The 21113-nt window shown below is 42.4% G+C and overlaps 1 protein-coding gene across 5 annotated transcripts in view; it reads right to left on the bottom strand.

Annotated features, from left to right (window-relative positions):
- LOC137341938 (polycystin-1-like protein 1) overlaps positions 1-21113 on the bottom strand; it is a 288830-nt gene that overhangs the window by 223606 nt on the left and 44111 nt on the right. For all 5 annotated transcript variants that reach the window (XR_010967170.1, XM_068005486.1, XM_068005476.1 and 2 more), the window contains exons 3-6: positions 7263-7451; positions 3716-3897; positions 2179-2337; positions 506-825 (exon numbers count right to left, since the gene is read on the bottom strand). Coding sequence is in view for 4 of the 5 variants with exons in the window: in XM_068005486.1 (XP_067861587.1) it covers positions 506-825; positions 2179-2337; positions 3716-3897; positions 7263-7451 (850 nt within the window). In the remaining variant the exon portion in view is untranslated. The remainder of the gene's footprint in view (positions 1-505; positions 826-2178; positions 2338-3715; positions 3898-7262; positions 7452-21113) is intronic.

Below are 21113 nucleotides of genomic sequence, written 5' to 3'. Positions count from 1 at the left end.
AACAACAAAGAACAAGCTGGCTAGGACTGAACTACATTGTTACATACAAGAATGTCTAACTTTACACCTTCAAAACTGTTATATAAAAACAACCATAGAAACTATTCACAAATCTATAAACAGCGGTTTTTGTATGTTCTTGAGACTTAGATAATGCTGGCAAAGCCACATTTATTACCCATCCCGAGTTGCTCTGAGAAGTTGGCCTTTGTGAGTGCTTATTCATACAACTGAATGGTTTGCTCGGCCACTTTGGAAGCCATTAAGTATGGATTAGTGTCACGTGCAGGTCAGACCAGGTAAAAGTGGCAGGTTCCCTTCCCTGAAGGATATAAGCAAACTGGTTGGGTTTTTATGACAATCTGGCAGACTTATGGGCATTTTTTCTGATGCTAGCCCACAAATTACGAGATTTATTGAATTCAATTTCAGAACTTGCCCTAGTAGGATTTCAATTCATGACCTCTGGGTCGTTCGGCTAATTTCTACTTTAAGCATAACTTACCATTGTATCCAAAAGACAGTCCAGTTGCTGATATTCGCTGCAGTTCTGTAGGCTGTGTGAGGAATGTGTGCTGTTGTCATCACTGAAGTACCAAAAGAATTTCAAGTCAATCCCCATGGCAACAAAGGCCTCAAAGCTATAATCAATTCCGAGGAAAACTTTCTCTAGGGGACTTGTTTCATCAACATCAAATGGAATACAGGATGGGATCTGCTCAGTCATTTGTACAAGCTTCACTTCAAGAGCAGTCGGTGCAGGGTCCAGAACCTCAACACTGATGTTTTTCTCCTCCCTAGAGATTTGATTGTCTGCAAGCACAGCTGAGGAATTAAAAGCAAAAACTACCAATTATTAATGATCAACATTTATCAGTCACCAATGGCATGCAAAGGTCAAGGCGTCTAAATAAAACTTGTTGACTCAGTGCTGGTAGTTCAGACAGTACTCCATTCAGAGACATGATTATAAATTTTCTGCCATACTAAATAACATATTGTCCCCTTATGTGCCCCAATAAGTTTTTTTTGACATCAGAAGTGCTTTTATGAATACCTCATACAAAAATTCACTTGGAAGCATTTACCGTGACAGTGTAGTCAAGACCACAGTTTTGTTTCCAAGACAAAAAGACAGGAATGGTCTCTTTCCCCAATGGGATTGGAATATTTAATTGCTTCTTAAGGGTCTTACCAAACAATGATTTTCACAATGACGGGAACAGAAAGACATCAGCACCAAATGTTAATATTTAACTGAAAAGATTATTATTAACTGCATTGGTAAAATTCACACTACAGCAGGTGTCGCATTTTGCTGGAGTACTTACCTACGATGTGATTAAAATGGAGTTTAAGCTGCTGTTTCAGAGCAGACTACAGCTGGCTAATCAGGAACGAAGCCTACCACCAAAAAGGTCAACACTTCCTCTTTAAAATATAATATAGTTCATAAAGGAGTGCCAAAATCAAATCACTGGTCTATTTTTGAAAAACTCTGAAGAAAAATCTGAAATATATTGATCACTTAATATATTAAGTGATATAATTACTTAATCACTTTAAGTCACAAAGATCCTTTCAAAATTACAGGTTGAACAATTCAAAAAGCTTCCTGTTTACTAATTATGGAGCTATAATTATCCTCAAAGATCTGTTTGCAGTTTAGACATAAATGAATTTGTTCTCCATCTATATCTAGCTTGCCCCAAAATATTATAACATAAAATGGTTTCATGTCAATATGAGGCCCAATACTGAGTTGATAATTTCCGTGGGAACACTGAAGCTACTTTTTGAATTCCGAAGCTGTTAATCCACATGCTGCTTGTGGTTCAAGGAGAAGGCCCAACACCACCTTCTCAGGGCAATTAGAGAGGGACAGGAAGTGTGGCCATATCAGCATCACCTACATACGGAGAACAAATTTTTTAAAATGCTGTCTTAAATGACCAGTACAACAGTATAAATATCTGGATAAAATGCAAAATATATCATTTAAATTTCACTAAATCTAATTGTGAATACTCCTGAAGATTCTTTGGTGTTTGGTATTTGAAACTGAGCCAATACTTCACAAACATCAGAAATATTAAGGATTTCTATCAATGCTACCGACTATATTTGATTTGGTAACAAGTTAACAATGGCTAGCCACAGTACACCTCTAGAACTTACTTATCAAATAGCTTCCAGGCTCAGTGTAGATCCAGATCGGAGATGAAGAAAAAAATCCATTGGAGATGACAGTGGCATTCAGGATGCTATGATCTGTACTGTCCCAATGAATTTTCACAAGCACATAAGATATGTCAGCTGCGTTGAGAGTTCCTGTACCTGAAACAAAGTCACCTGCATGAGGAATGCAGTGCAACACCATCTGTTTTTGATCATACATAGGACTACTATAAGTAAACACACAACTTCAGTAATCTAGAATATTCACCCATTCTGAACGGTTTAAATTTTTAAAAAAATTATTCACCATTATCCTCATTTTGTTTGGGGAAGGAATAAAGTGTGGTAGAACAGAAAGGTCTTTGGGAAGCTTTTGAAAGTGGAAAGGGAGGTGCAGGCAAAGATGTTGAGGGAGAGAGTTCCAAAACATGGGCTCACTGACTTAAGGAGGAACTGCCGATGGTGGAGCAAAGAATGGGGAGTCAGCCAGTGTCAGAGGAGTGGAACATGCACACAGGGATGACGGGATGAATAAGGTTGCTAAGGTCGTGTGGGGCAAGGTCATGGGGGAATTTCAAAGGAAGTGCAAGTATCTTAAAGTCAATTTTTTGGGGCACAGGAAATCAGTGGAGCTCGCTGAGGACAAGGTGATGGGGTTTGTGCATCTGTAAGGGTTGCATTCTTCTGAATGAGCAAAGAAAAATTTAATTAAGTGAATTTAAAATAAATCTCTTAAATTTAATCTTTTTAATCTTTAATTTCATCAATCTCATTTCATTAAATCTCCCTCATTATTTTTTCTTAATTTCCTCTGACCCCACATTTTGTCTTCCTTCTGACCTCTTAATTTTCTCAGTCTGTTTTGTTGTATTCTAAATTTTTCTGCTGCTGGCCATTTTTTGCACCTCCACATACAATTTATGCAGCCACAATGGAGATTAATGTTCTTCCTTCAAGCTGCTACTGGCCTTTACGGTTTGCAACAGCACAACAAATTCATCAAGCTCCAATGCCAGGATGGAAGTCCTGTCCAGCACTCTACAATCTCATGCAAATAGCCTGAACCCAGAAACCCATGGGCAGGGTCCAGCACAGCCTAATCCGCTAGCGAAATCCTGCCCTGTCCCATGCCCGTTGGTCTCTGCACGCACCCGTTAATGTTAATGTTCTGCCTCTTCTCGGTTGGTGCACTGGCACTGCCTATCAAATTTACTTGCCTATTTTTTTCCCCGGTTGCTCGCAGTTGTGACTGGGATATCAATCCAGGTGGGCCGGCAACTCTAAGACTGGCACTACACATTACCTGAATCTCCTTACAATTTCTTCTCTTAAAAAATGATTGATGTGTAATTACATTTATTTGAATGTACTGGGTTTTTCTAATTTGGACATCAAATTCTCAAAACCCAGATATTTGCATTTATTTTCCAGCTAAATCAATTTTTAATTTTCTTACATCTATTTCTATTCATTGTTAATTACTGAAATTCCTTTAAATACCAATAACCTAATTTAATGAAAGGATCTTTCTTCTTACCGATGGCATTCTCTATAGGACTAGCCAAATACCCACATACTTCCAGCATGAATGGTTTCCTGGTCTGTACTTGGTCTGCAATAAGTGTGAGACTAAGGTTCCTTATGTATGGTCCAGCTGTTTGATACACAGCCATTTTACTTTCACCATCTCCATATAACAAGCAGACAAATCCAAAGCATCTGTCAACAAAAGAAAGATTGTATTCAGAAACAAACGAAGCACAGGAATCAAAATCTATTCTCATTGGGGAAAAAGATGAAGGCAGGACAGGATCAAAGTTTTTAAGATAATGAAAATGACTAAAAACATGGATGGAGAGAGGTTCTTCTTTATACCGTCTTGTAAAATGCTTGGCTAGCTTTAACCTAATGCAAAATGGGCCCAGGCCCACAAAAAATTGCCTCAAATTGAACACAACTTGTCAATTTCACTGAGAGAAGCCACAAGATTGCTGTTGGGAGAAGTTGAAAAAATGCACTGATGTAGTAGATCATGCTTTTCTGAGATTGTGGTTGGGAAGCACATTATTGGAGCAGAGTGAGGAGTTTACCCATTTTCCCCGACCTGAGAGAGTTTGATACTAGTGTTGTGCATGAAAAATAGAAACACGTTCCTAGCGCAGACATCTCTTACCTCGAAAGGCACATTAAATAATGCTGAAAATAAAAGCGTCCACGACACCACACAACCCTGCCACGGTAACCTCTGCAAGACATGCCAGATCATCGACACAGATACCACCATCACACGAGAGGACACCACCCACCAGGTGCATGGCTCATACTCCTGTGACTCGGCCAACGTTGTCTACCTCATACGTTGCAGGAAACGATGCCCCAGAGCATGGTACATTGGCGAGACCATGCAAACGCTGCGACAACGGATGAACGGACACCGCGCAACAATCGCCAGACAGGAGGGTTCCCTCCCAGTCGGGGAACACTTCAGCAGTCAAGGACATTCAGCCACCGACCTTCGGGTAAGCGTACTCCAAGGCGGCCTTCGAGACACTCGACAACGCAAAATCGTCGAGCAGAAATTGATAGCCAAGTTCCGCACCCATGAGGACGGCCTCAACCGGGATCTTGGGTTCATGTCACGCTACACGTTACCCCACCAGCGAACAAATGTTATCTGTTTTTAATATAACGGGTCAATTGCTGTCTTTTCCTTCCGGATGTTTCTATGTTTCTACCTCTCTCGCTCTGTTTTTTTAATTGGCATCTCCACATCATCTGTTTTTTTAGTTCTGGCCGTTTGTATATTCGGTGGGCCTGTAGGTAACACCTATCTGTCTGAACACTTTGGTTGCCTTGGCAACGGGCAGTTGAAAAGACTCTCTGTAATCACCAGGCATTGTTCTGTGATTTATAAATGCGATAGGTTCGAGGATTTCAGTTCCACATTCACCTGAGGAAGGAGGAAGCCTCTGAAAGCTTGTGGATTTTAAAATAAAATTGTTGGACTATAACTTGGTGTTGTAAAATTGTTTACATCTGAAAATAAAAGGTTACCACGACTGTTTGTATCATCACAGACTGGGAGCAAGCTTTTTCACAACACATTGAGCAAACCTCGGCCAGCATTCTCAAGAAAAAGAGGTTATAATGCACTTGAAGGATTGCTATTATTTACTCATTGAATAGTGGTTAAAATTTATATAAAATATGTGGTGTATACATGGATAAAATAAATGCCATTAAGAATAATGTATGTAATACACGGGCCAGCTGTCCTCCAGAAATTATTCCTTTCACTAGGACAGTCACAAAACAGAATTTGTTTTTAAAAACTGACAACTGCCTCACTGGCATGCAATGGAAGACTTGAATGGAAAGTGTTGCCTGTATCTGCAGCTCTACTGAATTGTCACGATAATCTAGATCTTAACCACTGATCTCCTTTTATTGTTTAATTTTATCTGTGCAGGTAGAACTGCCGCAGATAGGGCCACAGGTTTGTCCAGTACAAAGTGCCTACAGGAACAAACCAAAAGAAACTGCAAATGCTGAAAATTGTAAATAAAAACAAAAACACACAGTAGGCCAGCCGGCATCTGTAAAGAGAAAGGACAGATTCACATTTTGAATGTGGACTCTTAGTTCGATCCGGAGTCAGAATCTATCTTAATCATCATGGAGAAATGCTGACGGAGTTTGAATAAATAAAAAAAAGCCACAAATGTTGTAAATATGAAATAAAACAGAAATATACAGCTGGTCGTTCAGCATCTTAAAGTTTAATAATTTAATATTTCACATGTATATCCCTCAGGAGGAGACTTAATTAAGCTAAATGTACATCTCATAGACTCATAGATTGGCACAGAAGGAGGCCATTTGGCCCATTGAGTGCGTGCCAGCTGTTTGTAAAAGCATTCCAGTTAGTCCCATTCCCCCGCTTATTCCCTGTAGCATGACAAATTTTTTCCCTTCAAGAATTTATCCAATTCCTTTTTGAAAGCCACAACTGAATCTGCTTCTACCTCCCTTTCAGGCAGCGCATTCCAGATCATAATCCCTCGCTGCGTAAAAAAGTTTTCCCTCATGTCGCCTTTGCTTCTTTTGCCAATCACTTTAAATCTGTGTCCTCTTGTTCACAACCTTTCTGCCAATGGGAACAGTTTTTCTTTATGTACGTCATCTAAACCTTTCATGACTTTGAACACTTCTATCAAATCTCCTCTTAACTTTCACTGCTGGAAGGAGAACAACCCCAGCTTCTCCAGTCTCTCCACATAACTGAAGTCCCTCATCCCTTGAACCATTAGAGTAAATCTTTTCTGCACCCTCTCTAAGGCCTTCACATGCTTCCTAAAGTGTGGAGCCCAGAATTGGACACAAGACTCCAGTTGTGGCTGAAACAGTGTTTTATGAAGGTTCAACAAAATTTCCACACTTTTTACTTTAGATTTCCTTGATTCCAATTTATTAAAGCAATAGTAAAAGTCTTCCACCATTTAGGCCATGCCTATTGGAGGAATAGCAGATTAATATTGGGAAAAGGATTGGAGGCTGATATGAAAAACCAGTGCAAAAATAATTGATTTGTGTACGAGTTCCCATTTAATACAAAATGAAGATCCTCATCTAAAGTCATGGGAAAGTACTTTTTTTTTGAAGAATTCATTTTGAGGATGTGGGCATTGCTCACAAAGCCAGCATTACTGCTGCACTTTCCTTCCTCTTTAATTCCAGTGCAACACAAATTAGAATATTTTTTACAAATGGGAGCTCAGTATTATAGAAGATATAAGACAAGAAAAAACAAAGTGTTGATTTACCAGTCAATGACCAGCATCATTGCATTTGTTACAGTTGTCGCCCCCAGTTTTCCTGCCATGATAATGAAGCACTGAATGCCTTCCATTATACCATCTTAAAAGAAAGTAAAACTTTACCAGGTGTAAGTGGGCAATAGAACTGAGAAGCTGATTTTGTATCTGTTGTCTGCATGGATTACACTGCTGACATCAATGACCTGGACCCAGAAATGATAGGAATAATAGACCTCAGGAAGTCTTATTTTATGTGAACTATCTTACCTGCTCATACATCCTGTGCTTGAGGAGATGTTACCTCTTGCAGTAAGGTTGCCATTTTTGGACTGGCTGGTATTCAGCAAAGTATCGTTGCTGAGGATAGTAGAGTTGTTGTTACTTAAAGTCCGGAATATTTCAGTTTCATTGGCACAGAAGCAGTCTGTCCCACTTAAAAGCACTGTTAAATCAAAGCTGGAAATGAGAGAAATAGAAAAATATCTGAAATGGTTTCTTTTAAATATTTTGCTTCATTTTGAATTGTGAAAAGAATATGTCAAACAATGATTTATTCTTCAATGCAATCATCATTTCCTGAATGGTTAGAAATACAAACATATGCCATCTATTCAGATTAAAAGAAACACGGAAATCATAATCTATTCGGGCCAAAGGCAGGTATATGGAGTTAGATCACAGATCAGCCATGATCTTATCAAATGGTGGAGAAGGCTCGAGGGGCTGAATGGCCTCCTCCTGTTCTTATATTCCTATGTTCTTATTTAGAACACATTTCGTTGCAAACATATGTAAGTAAATTCTTCAAAACTGTTTTCATTTTCCATTGCAACCCAGCACTGATTTTATTATACTACTCTGAAAATTAGTACATTATTTTTCACTGCATTAAAAAAAATCAAAACCTTAATTCATCGGCTGTCAAACCAAGGACACAAAAAGCACTTTATAAGTGCAAGTTTTATTAAAAATAATTTTGTAGTTATAGAAAAAAAGAAAACTTCAACTACTAGAAAATCTAAAATATAAATAGAAAATGCTGAATTGCACAGCAGCGCACTCAATGTCTGAAGGAGAAAAATGTTTAACATTTCAGATTGGGCCCTTCATCATAACCAATTCATCATTATTTTTGACAACGGGTTATAGCCAAAACATTAGCCAAACCTATCACTTTCAGATGTTGATTGCCATCATTTTATGTTTGAATTTTGTAGGTGTATATTGGGTCATTCATGGTACCATGACCTTTGTACATTTGCAAGAACATACAATTATGTATTTACAGTGTTACTCACACAGCTGTATATTGTTATTTGTCAAAGGTAGTGTATTTCGACTTCCAGAAGGCATTCGACAAGGTGCCACATAAAAGATTATTGCTCAAGATAAAGAATCACTGGATTGGGGGTAATATTCTGGCATGGGTGGAGGATTGGTTATCTAACAGGAAGCAGAGAGTTGGGATAAATGGTTCATTCTCGGACTGGCAACCAGTAGCCAGTGGTGTTCCGCAGGGGTCCGTGCTGGGTCCCCAACTCTTTACAATCTATATTAACGATTTGGAGGAGGGGACCGAGTGTAACATATCAAAGTTTGCAGATGATACAAAGTTGGGAGGGAAAGTAGAGAGTGAGGAGGACATAAAAAACCTACAGGGGGATATAGACAGGCTGGATGAGTGGGCGGAGATTTGGCAGATGCAATACAATATTGGAAAATGTGAGGTTATGCACTTTGGCAGGAAAAATCAGAGAGCAAGTTATCTTAATGGCGAGAAACTGGAAAGTACTGCAGTACAAAGGGATCTGGGGGACCTAGTGCAAGAAAATCAAAAAGTTAGTGCGCAGGTGATCAAGAAGGCCAACGGAATGTTGGCTGTTATTGCTAGGGGGATAGAATATAAAAACAGGGAGGTATTGCTGCAGTTATATAAGGTATTGGTGAGACCGCACCTGGAATACTGCATACAGTTTTGGTGTCCATACTTAAGAAAAGACATACTTGCTCTCGAGGCAGTACAAAGAAGGTTCACTCGGTTAATCCTGGGGATAAGGGGGCGGACATATGAGGAGAGGTTGAGTAGATTGGGACTCTACTCATTGGAGTTCAGAAGAATGAGAGGCGATCTTATTGAAACATATAAGATTGTGAAGGGGCTTGATCGGGTGGATGCGGTAAGGATGTTCCCAAGGATGGGTGAAACTAGAACGAGGGGGCATAATCTTAGAATGAGGGGCTGCTCTTTCAAAATTGAGATGAGGAGAAACTTCTTCACTCAGAGGGTAGTAGGTCTGTGGAATTTGCTGCCCCAGGAAGCTGTGGAAGCTACATCATTAAATAAATTTAAAACAGAAATAGACAGTTTCCGAGATGTAAAGGGAATTAGGAGTTACGGGGAGCGGGCAGGAAATTGGACATGAATTTAGATTTGAGGTTAGGATCAGATCAGCCATGATTTTATTGAATGGTGGAGCAGGCTCAAGGGGCCGATTGGCCTACTCCTGCTCCTATTTCTTATGTTCTTATGTCTCCAAGGAATGCACTTTGAATCAAAGATAAAGGCATTCTTTTGAAACGGGACTGTAAGCCCCAGCCCAAAACAAAAAAATTGTTAGAAAACCGAGCAAAAATGGAAATAAAATCTTCTTCTCTCCTCCCCCCCACACCCATCCCCCACAAAAACTAAATCACTGTAGTTGGTAACCCTTCACTACAGCGTACGGCTAAGTCACTTGGGAGTTATTGCCCTTGGTCATCAAAAAAAATCATATCCTGTACACTCTGGAAATTTATTCCTGGGGGTCAGATGGTTTCTATGAATCAAACCATCTCCATTCATAACCCGAATCATAGAAATTTACGGCACAGAAGGCGGCCATTTGGCCCATTGTGTCTGTGCCAGCCGATAAAAGAGCTATCCAGCCTAATCCCACTTTCCAGCAGGTTACAGCACTTCAAGTGCATAACCAAGTACTTTTTAAATGCGATGAGGGTTTCTGCCTCGACCACGCAGTGAGTTCCAGACCCCTACCACCCTCTGGGTGAGAAAAGTTCTCAACTCCCCTCTAATCTTTCCACCAATTACTTTAAATCTGTGGCCCCCGGTTACTGACCTCTCTGCAAGGGGAAATAGGTCCTTTCCATCCACTCTATCTAGGCCCCTCATAATTTGATCAACCTCAATAACATCTCCCCTCAGCCTCCTCTGTTCCAAAGAAAACAACTCCAGCCTATCCAATCTTTCTTCATAGCTAAAATTCTCCAGCCCTGGCAACATCCTCATAAATCTCCTCTGTACCCTCGCTAGTGCAATCACATCCTTCCTGTAATGTGGTGACCAGAACTGTATGCAGGACTCAAGCTGTGGCCTAGTGTTTCATACAGTTCTAGCATAACCTCCCTGCTCTTATATTCTGTGCCTCGGCTAATAAAGGAAAGTATCCCGTATGCCTTCTTAACCACCTTATCGACCTGTCCTGTTACCTTCAGGGATCTGTGGACACGCACTTCAAGGTCCCTCTGTTCCTCTACACCTCTCAGTATCCTACCATTTACTGTGTATGCCCTTGCCTTGTTTGCCCTCCCCAAATGCATTACCTCACACTTCTCCGGATTGAATTCCATTTGCCACGTTTCTGCCCACCTGACCAGTCCATTGATATCTTCCTGCAGTCTACAGCTTTCTTCCTCACTATCAACCATACGGCCAATTTCTGTATTATCTGCAAACTTCTTAATCATGCCCCCTACATTTAAGTCCAAATCATTGATATATACCACAAAAAGCAAGGGACCTATCACTAAGCCCTGTGGAAGCCCACTGATACCAGCCTTCCAGTCACAAAAACACCCATCAACTATTACCTTTTGCTTCCCACCACTGACTAATCTCCCTAAGCTATTCCTTTAAGAGTACCAACTGCCCAAAACATTACATTTTATTAAATTATAGTCATTATGCCCCATGCCTCTATAATCTCTGCAGAATTCAACAACAGTCTCAGACACAGTTGTTGTGAAGACTGATCCAAATGGAAATAAACTAGGACATTTATGAGTTATCCTACCATCCACAGTCCTACTATAACCTACAAGTACTAAAGGAAACGTTGTGAGTCTGCTGCCAATACAACAGATTTTCCAACTGGTCATAAAGGTGGTGTTGCCGCTCAGCCACCCATACAGAAACCGCCCGATTTTCATTTCCACTGATATTGAGATGAGCGATATTATGATAGATAACAAGAAAATTTTAGATTTTATTTAAGCTAAAGGAAGGCAAAGTACTAGGGTCCAACGCAACACATCTGGCAGAGGTGAAGGAGTAAATTTCAGAGCTCTTTTGAGTGTGGATATGTGCCAGATGACTGGAGAGTGGCCAATAAAGCACCCATTTTTAAAAGTGGAGACAGAGCTATTCCAAGTAATTACAGGCCAGTGAGCTTAACATCTGTGGCAAGGAAAATTTGACGGTATTTAGGATGAAATTACCATGTATTTAGATGAAGAGAAAATAGTTAGAAGTAGCCAGCGTGGATTTCAAAAGGGACGATCATTTTGACAAACCTCATAGAATTCTTTGAAGGAGGTAACAGACATGGTAAATGGTGGAAATGCAGTGGATGTAATGTATATGGACTTTAGGAAAGGCTTTGACAAGGTACTATATGGCAGATTACTAGAAAATATGAAGGGGTATGGGATTAGGGGAAGGATAGCAAACAGTTAAAAGTTGGTTCGAAGGGAGAAAACAAAGAGTAGAAGGAAAATAGAGAATAGAAGTTAAAGGCAGTTTTTCAGAGCAGTTGAAAGTGGTTCGTGGTGCCCCACAGGGTTCAGTTCTGGGACCACGTCTGTTCACTGTGTATAATCAATGATTTGGATATGGACCTAGAGGGAGTTGTGTCAAAATTTGCAAATAATACCAAAATATGAGGTCTAGTTAAAGACAAAATGAAACTGCAAACGGGTATTGATTCGATGGAGGAATGGGTTAAAAAGTGGCAGATGGAATTCAATGTCAGTAAGTATGAGGTCATACTTTTTGGTAAAAAATAACAGCAGTAATTATACCCTGAATGGAAGTAGGCTTGGTGCTGTGGAACAGCAGAGAGATTTGGGAGTACAAATTCACAGGTCATAAGGAAAGGAAAGGACTTGCATTTATATAGTGCATTTCACAACCTCAGGTCATCCCAAAGCGCTTTACAGCTAATGAAGGACTTTTGATATGTCGTCACTGTTGTAATGTAGGGTAACGCGGCAGCCAATTTGCATGCAAGGTTCGACAAACAGCAATTAAATACAATACCAGATAATCTATTTAACAATAAAGGCATCATCTCAGGTTAATAAGGCTAAAAAAAACAAATGGACTTCAACATATAGAATATAAAATCCAAGAGATAATGATGAGCCCATATGAAACCTTAATAAGACTCAGAGTACTGTATACAGTGTTGGGCTCCACACTTTCAGAATGATGTTGAGGCTTTCGAAAGGGTACAACACAGATTCACTGGGGTGCTGCCTGGTATAAGGAAATACACATACAAAAAATGTCCTGTAAAATTGGGTCTTTTTTCATTAGAACAACGCAGATTAAGATTATGGGGTAGTAAGACACAGGTATTTAAAATTATGAAAGGATGCGACAGTGTGGAAAGAAGCAGACTGTTTCCAGCATTTGAGGGGCCAAGAATGAGAGGCCATAGATAAAAGATTAAATGCAAGAGATTTAGAACAGAAAGCGGGAGAAACTTCTTTATATAGAGTGTTGTAGGATTGTGGAATTTATTTCCAGGGTTAGTGGTTGATGCAGAAACTATGTTAAAATTCAAGATTCAGTTGAATAGGTGGATGAAGGAAAAGTGGCTGAAGGAATATGGGAACAGGACAAGAAAATGTGATTCGAACTATTTGCTTGCACAGAGGGTAAACATCGACATTGACTGGTTGGGCCAAATGGCCTGTTTCTGTGTCATGACTTCTATGTATTTAAATGTCTAAATAGCTAAGCAAAGAGCGTAATGTTTTGCAAGGGAACATCACAATTGGCCTCAGCGTCCATCAGTTGGAAGGGGAAATATTGAACTCCTGATCACTAATCAGTGACCCTGTTTAAAATGACTCTTGCTCCCAGGAAAACATTAAAACATAAAGCACTTAAAATGGAACAAAATCAATGAACTCTGCAGTATATGTACATTATTAAAAAGAAATGGATACCGTGGGATTGATTTTTAGACTGTTATCTCATTAGCGGATGCAAATAATGTTGCAAATGACATGAACTTTACTGTCACACCTCAGACTTCCAATGAGATCACTCCCAGGTATCCATCAGTCTGAGTGTGTGTGCGTGCGTGCGTGCGTGCGTCATATAAAAACCTTATGTATGGCACACTTCCTGTGGACATTACTCTCACTTCTTGTCACAAATTTTAAGTAATGTTTTTATGTTAGGATTTTTACATTATATAAATCCTATGTAAACATTTTCTTTGTTGCAACCACCAACCTGGTAACCCCTGATCCCTCACTCACAATCCTCGAGACTGCTTGAATTCCCACCCTTCACCCATACTAACTTGCACCCTTCCTTCTTCCTTGGAGCTCTTCTCCAAGTAAACTCTCAACGTAGCAAAATCAACACTGAAGCCTTCAACAAGCTGAATCACTGATAAGCACTAAATCAAAAGCAAAATACTGCAGAAGATGGAAATCTGAAATAAAAACAGAAAATGCTGGAGAAGCTCAAAAAGTCAGGCAGCATCTGTGGAGAAAGAAACAAAGTTAACGTTTCAGGTCGAAGATCTTTCGTCAGAGCTGGAAGATGTTAAAAAGTTAGAGTTTTTAAGCAAGTGCAGAGCCAGAGGGGAGGGAGGGGAGGGGAGGAAACAACAAAAAGGAAGGTCTGTAATAGGGTCGAGGGCAGGAGTGGTTAAATGACATAAGGGATGATGGTGCATGGCAAGGAAGGTGGCAATAGGACAGGTTAAGAAACAAAAGATTGATCAGGAATAGCTGTAAATGGCAACAGCAGAACCATTACCAGCACGAGCTGTCCGAAAAAATGGGAGCAGTGGTAATGATCTTAAGTTATTGAAATCAATGTTGAGTCCGTAATGTCGTAAAGTGCCTAAACGAAAGAGGAGGTGCTGTTCCTCGAGTTTAGACTGAGCTTCATTGGAACAGTATAAGAGGCCAAGGACAGAGAGGTCAGAGTGGGAGTGGGACGGGGAATTAAAATGGCAAGCAACTGGCAAGTCAGGGTCACGCTTGCGGACAAAGCGGAGGTGTTCAGCAAAGTGATTACCCAATCTGCGTTTGGTCTCCCCAGTGTAGAAGAGACCGCATTGTGAGCAGCGAATACAGTATACTAAATTGAAAGAAGTACAAGTGGACGGTGGGAAGGGAGGTAGTGAAGGGGCAGGTGTTGCATCTCCTGCACTTGAATGGGAAGGTGCCATGGGGAGGAGAGCGGCTGTTGAAGGTGATGGAAGAGTGGACCAGGGTGTCCTTTCAGCATTCCGAAGGGACCGCTCCCTCCACGACACCGAGGTCCAATCTTCCATCACCCCCAACACCCGCTCTCCTCCCCACGGCACCTTCGTGTGCAAGTGCAGGAGATGCAATACCTGCCCCTTCACCTCCTCCCTTCCCACCGTCCAAGGTCCCAAACACTCTTTCCAGGTCAAACAGTGGTTTACTTGTACTTCTTTCAATTCAGTATACTGTATTCGCTGCTCACAATATGGTCTCCTCTTCATTGGGGAGGCCAAACGCAGATTGGGGGATCGCTCTGCTGAACATCTCCACTCTGTCCGCTCTGACCTGCTAGTCGCTTGCCATCAACCGGGTACGGTAGCATAGTGGTTATATTACTGGACGAGCAATCCAGAGGCCTGGACTAATAATCCAGAGTCATGAGTTCAAAACCCACCACGGTAGCTGGGGAATTTAAATTCAATTAATTAAATAAAATATGGAATTTAAAAAACTAGTATCAGTAATGGTAGCCATGAAACTATCGGATTGTCGTGAAAACCCATCTGGTCCACTAATGCCCTTTAGGGAAGGAAACCTCACTTCCTTACCCGGTCTGGCGTATGTATGACTCCAGACCCACAGCAATGTGTTTGATTCTTAACTGCCCTCTGAAATGGCCGAGCAAGCCACTCAGTTGTACAATCTCGTTTAAAAAAAAGTCAGAGTAAGAATAAAACCGGACGGACCACAAGGCACTGGACACGAAAAAGGCAAACCACGCCCAATCGACCCTGCAAAGTCCTCCTCACTAACATCTGGGGACTTGTACCAAAATTGGGAGAGCTGTCCCACAGACGAGTCAAGCAACAGCCTGACACAGCCATACTCACAGAATCATACCTTTCAGCCAACGTCAAAGACTCTTCCATCACCATCCCTGGGTATGTCCTGTCCCACCAGAGGCGATGGTACAGTGATATACAGTCAGGAGAGTGTGGCCCTGGGAGTCCTCAACATTGACTCCGGAACCAGTGAAATCTCATGGCATCAGGTCAAACATGGGCAAGGAAACCTCCTGCTGATTACCACCTAACACCCTCCTCCATGTTGGAGGAAGCACTGAAGGTAGCAAGGGCACAGAATGTACTCTGGGTGGGGGACTTCAATGTCCATCACCAAGAGTGGCTCAGTAGCACCACTACTGACCGAGCTGGCCGAGTCCTGAAGGACAGAGCTGCGGCAGGTGGTGAGCGAACCAACACGAGGGGAATAACCTACTTGACCTCGTCCTCACCAATCTACCTGTCGCATGTCCATGACAGTATTAGTAGGAGTGACCACCACACAGTCCTCGTGGAGACGAAGTCCCGTCTTCGCATTGAGGACACCATACAACATGTTGTGTGGCACTACCACCGTGCCAAATGGGACAGATTCAGAACAAATCTAGCAGCTCAAAACTGGGCATCCATGAGGCGCTGTGGGCCATCAGCAGCAGCAGAATTGTATTCCAGCACAATCTGTAACCTCATGGCCCGGCATATTCCTCACTCGACCATTACCAACAAGTCAGGGGATCAACCCTGGTTCAATGAGGAGTGTAGAAGAGCATGCCAGGAGCAGCACCAGGCGTACCTAAAAATGAGGTGCCACCCTGGTGAAGTTACAACTCAGGACTACATGCATGCTAAACAGCGGAAGCAACATGCTATAGACAGAGCTAAGCAATTCCACAACCAACGGATCAGATCAAAGCTCTGCAATCCTGCCACATCCAGTCGTGAATGGTGGTGGACAATTAAACAACTAACAGGAGGAGGAGGCTCTGCAAACATCCCCATCCTCAATAATGGTGGAGTCCAGCACGTGAGTGCAAAAGACAAGGCTGAAGCGTTTGCAACCATCTTCAGCCAGAAGTGCCGAGTGGATGATCCATCTTGGCCTCCTCCCGATATCCCCACCATCACAGATGCCAGTCTTCAGCCAATTCGATTCACTCCACGTGATATCAAGAAATGGCTGAGTGTACTGGATACAGCAGAGGCTATGGGCCCCGACAACATCCCGGCTGTAGTGCTGAAGACTTGTGCTCCAGAACAAGCTGCGCCTCCAGCCAAGCTGTTCCAGTACAGCTACAACACTAGCATCTACCCAACAATGTGGAAAATTGCCCAGGTATGTCCTGTCCACAAAAAGCAGGACAAATCCAATCCGGCCAATTACCGCCCCATCAGTCTACTCTCAATCATCAGCAACGTGATGGAAGGTGTCATCGACAGTGCTATCAAGCGGCACTTACTCACCAATAACCTGCTCACCGGTGCTCAGTTTGGGTTCTGCCAGGACCACTCGGCTCCAGACCTCATTACAGCCTTGGTCCAAACATGGACAAAAGAGCTGAATTCCAGAGGTGAGGTGAGAATGACTGCCCTTGACATCAAGGTAGCATTTGACCGAGTGTGGCACCAAGGAGCCCTAGTAAAATTAAAGTCAATGGGAATCAGGGGAAAACTCTCCCGTGGCTGGCGTCATACCTAGCACAAAGGAAGATGGTAGTGGTTGTTGAAGGCCAATCATCTCAGCCCCAGGACATTGCTGCAGGAGTTCCTCAGGGCAGTGACCTAGGCCCAACCATCTTCAGCTGCTTCATCAATGACCTTCCCTCCATCATAAGTTCAGAAATGGGGATGTTCGCTGATGATTGCACAGTGCTCAGTTCCATTCGCATCCCCTCAGATAATGGAGCAGTTCGAGCCCGCATGCAGCAAGACCTGCACAACATCCAGGCTTGGGCTCAGAAGTGGCAAGTAACATTTGTGCCAGATAATTGCGCCGAATCCCCCACCATCAACATCCTGGGGGTCACCATTGACCAGAAACTTAACCGGACCAGCCACATAAATACTGTGGCTACAAGAGCAGGTCAGAGGCTGGGTATTCTGCAATGAGTGACTCACCTCCTGACTCCCCAAAGCCTTTCCACCATCTACAAGGCACAAGTCAGGAGTGTGATGGAATACTCTCCACTTGCCTGGATGAGTGCAGCTTCAACAACACTCAAGAAGCTCGACACCATCCAGGACAAAGCAGCCCGCTTGATGGGCACCCCATCCACCACCCTAAACATTCACTCCCTTCACCACCGGCGCACTGTGGCTGCAGTGTGTACCATCCACAGGATGTGCTGCAGCAACTCGCCAAGGCTTCTTCGACAGCACCTCCCAAACCCGCGACCTCCACCACCTGGAAGGACAAGAGCAGCAGGCACATGGGAACACCACCACCTGCACGTTCCCCTCCAAGTCACACACCATCCCGACTTGGAAATAATTCGCCGTTCCTTCATAGTCGCTGGGTCAAAATCCTGGAACTCCCTTCCTAACAGCAGTGTGGGAGAACCTTCACCACACGGACTGCAGCGGTTCAAGAAGGCGGCTCACCACCACCTTCTCAAGGGCAATTAGGAATGGGCAATAAATGCTGGCCTTGCCAGCGACGCCCATATCCCATGAACGAATAAAAAAAAATGTAATTCCCTGTCCCACTCCCACTCTGACCTCGGCCTCTTATACTGTTCCATTGAAGCTCATTGTAAGCTCAAGGATCAGCACTTCCTCTTTCGTTTCGGCACTTTACAACATTCCGGACTCAACATTGATTTCAATAACTTCAGACCATAACTACTGCTCCCATTTTTTTGGACAGCAGGTGCCGGTAATGGTTCTGCTATTGCCATTTACAGCTACTCCTGACCAATCTTTTGTTTCTTAACCTGTCCCATCACCGCATTCCTTGCCTTGCACCTTTTGTCATTTAATCACTCGTGCCCTCTACCCCATCACAGACTTTCGCTTTTGTTCTTTCCTCCCTCCCTTCCATTGCCCTTCCCTACCTTTTCCTGGCTCTGTACTTGCTCAAAAACTTTAACTCTAACATCTTCCAGTTCTGACGAAAGGTCTTTGATCCGAAATGTTAATTCTGTTTCTTTCTCCACAGATGCTGCCTGACTTCCTGAGCTTCTCCAGTATTTTCTGTTTTTATTTCACTTATCAACAGTTAAGGTACTGTATAAAAAAAATTATTAGCTTTTTTTAAAATCGCCTTGCTAAACTAAGGGCTTGTTTTATATCTCAGTAATTTTAAAGAAGCTTTTAGATTATACTAAATAAACACACAGCATGAATTAGAAAACTGAATTGTCTTCTGTATCTTTTAATGGCTCTCCAAAAGGCTAGGCTTGGACTTGACACTTTGCCCAGAGCTGTGACTGTCAGCTGAAGGCAGATTATGTCGATGAATATGTACAGTGTACTCAATTTCCCAGCATACATCAGAAGCATTTAGTCAACCGAACTGCTGAAATATTTTTCTTCTGCTTTTAGCATTTTCTTGGTCATTTTCATTAAACAGCACCTTGGAACACATATCATGCAGTTTCCCACTTTCCCCAAAGGACACTCCCTCCACGGAACAACATCTTGCAACTTTGTACCAGCAGGTTTTCTTCCCATCTCCTTAAGTCCATATCCCCTCCCCCCCAACTCAACAACATGTAGGGCATTCATATCTTTCCCACCACGCTAAGCAACAACCTGACCTAATACCCCATTCAATGAACAGCAAAACATTAAACTTAAATAGAGTACATGGAAAGAACCTCTGCACCACCCCACCCCCCACCCCGCCCATCACCTGACTGAGGAACATTCTGGCCTCCTCTAACCCCCTTCAACAAAATAATAGTTTGGAATTTGCCCCTCAAAATCTAGTTCTTCTCCCACTATGGAGCATCTTGACTTCCCAGGAGGGATATTCTGTCCTCCTCACCCCCTCCACATTTTTTAGCCTCTTCTAACGCCCTCTCTTGCTCCCCTGCCCCTTCTTTATTCCTTTTCTCCCACTCTCTCTAACCCATCCTCTCCCCCTCCATTCATCTCCCACTTCCCTCCATCTCTTCCCCTCCCATCATATTCTCTTCTCCATACCCTCATCTCCTTCTCTCTCTCTATCCCCTTACCTTCCCCTTCTCTCCCAATTAAAAATGGTGAGTGTCCTCAAGATTCTTAAGGTGCTGGTCCTGTCGGTGGTCCTGTGAATGTAATGTTATGTGAATAATTGCGTAAAATGTGGCAACACCTAACATTATGTGACAGTCTATTACTCAACCCTCCGAAATCCAAATGTATCCCGTTCAGGAAAATATTGCAGTCCTGCATATCCAAGATATGTGAATATTAGCAGAGCACAGTATTAAAAAAAAGCAAAGTGATCAAAAAGCACTTGCTTTGCATATTATTGAAAAGGAGATTAGGAAAGTGTATCGTGCCATTTCAAGTCTGTCTGCCAGTCAACTGATGCATTTGCAGATAAGGAGTTGTACTAGTGAGGATGAAAGAGTTTGAGAAAGAACAAAACTGTGCAAAAAACAGTCTATTTTTATTGAACATATTCCTCAATGTGGCACACAAGAAGTGAAGAAGGCCACCGAAAAAGGTATTTCCGGGCCATAAAAGTGAAAGAACTAGCCACCAGCACCTATCGAAATTCTCTCAATGTCACTGAGCTGACATACTGAAGGTCAACAGCAGCAATGCACACACAGTAAAAGTAGGAGAAAAAAAAACTGGAGCAAAATTGATGGCAACCACAGACAGATGCACAGTAGTTCCGACTTAAGACATACAAAAAAGGACAGGCAAGGATCAGCTGCTCTATCAAGGCTGTCCCATCCTGGTGTGGTGTAACTTATGCACACCATTACCCCTATCTCCCTATTTGCCTTGGACGCAGCCAAACCTTTTCTGTGGGAGACAAAAATATGTGTCCCCCACCTACACAACACTGGAAAACAACTGTGCACCTCCCCAAATACAGTTGAATTCGACAATCCCACCGCGATCCCCCCACCCCACGCATTAGCAAAAACACAGAGCACAATCCCCCCATCAATCGAACGGACATAAGAAACAACGTATCTCTTTCAACCCCTCACCCAGAAGCAATTCAGCATTACTACCCTGAGCTGAAAACCCAGCCTACGTAACATTCCCTTCCATTCCATTCACACGAGAAATAAATCACTGTCTTCCCCATCAGCACAGAAATGGTCCCATCCCACCTGCCCAGTGCCATATAACCCATCTCCACCTGCTGTTACCTCTTCTCCTCCAGCCTCTGGCCCCTTCCTCTTCCTTCTCCCCACCACTCCTGCTGCACCCTCCACCACAGATACACACACTCAAACACAAACAATTAAGCAAGTTTCACCAATTCTCCATAGAACACTGGATGACAATAGAGCTGCCACCATGTCAGATAAACAAAAATGTTCTGTCTTGCAAAACAGCAGGCTTCCAACAGACAACAGCATGGCACAGAGGATAACTGTTGCCATGCCACATTAACCTAATCTCACAGCTGAAGGAAAAAATGAGGCATTGGGAAGTTGCAAAAGAGGATCCAAAGGGAAGAAGAGATAAGCACACATGGACCCAGAATCTTACTTGAATGAAATGGCAAATTGAAATTGAATTTTTATACTGAAATTGATTGAACAAAGTGTCAAATGTTCAATATCTGCAGGGAGCATTTTTTAAAGCAGCTACTATCTACATTTTTTTTTAA

The sequence above is a fragment of the Heptranchias perlo genome, chromosome 2 (assembly GCF_035084215.1).
Source record: "Heptranchias perlo isolate sHepPer1 chromosome 2, sHepPer1.hap1, whole genome shotgun sequence".
In the NCBI taxonomy this organism is placed as follows: domain Eukaryota; kingdom Metazoa; phylum Chordata; class Chondrichthyes; order Hexanchiformes; family Hexanchidae; genus Heptranchias; species Heptranchias perlo.
Note: the sequence above shows the minus strand (reverse complement) of the source record. Positions and strands in the feature narration are given on the sequence as shown.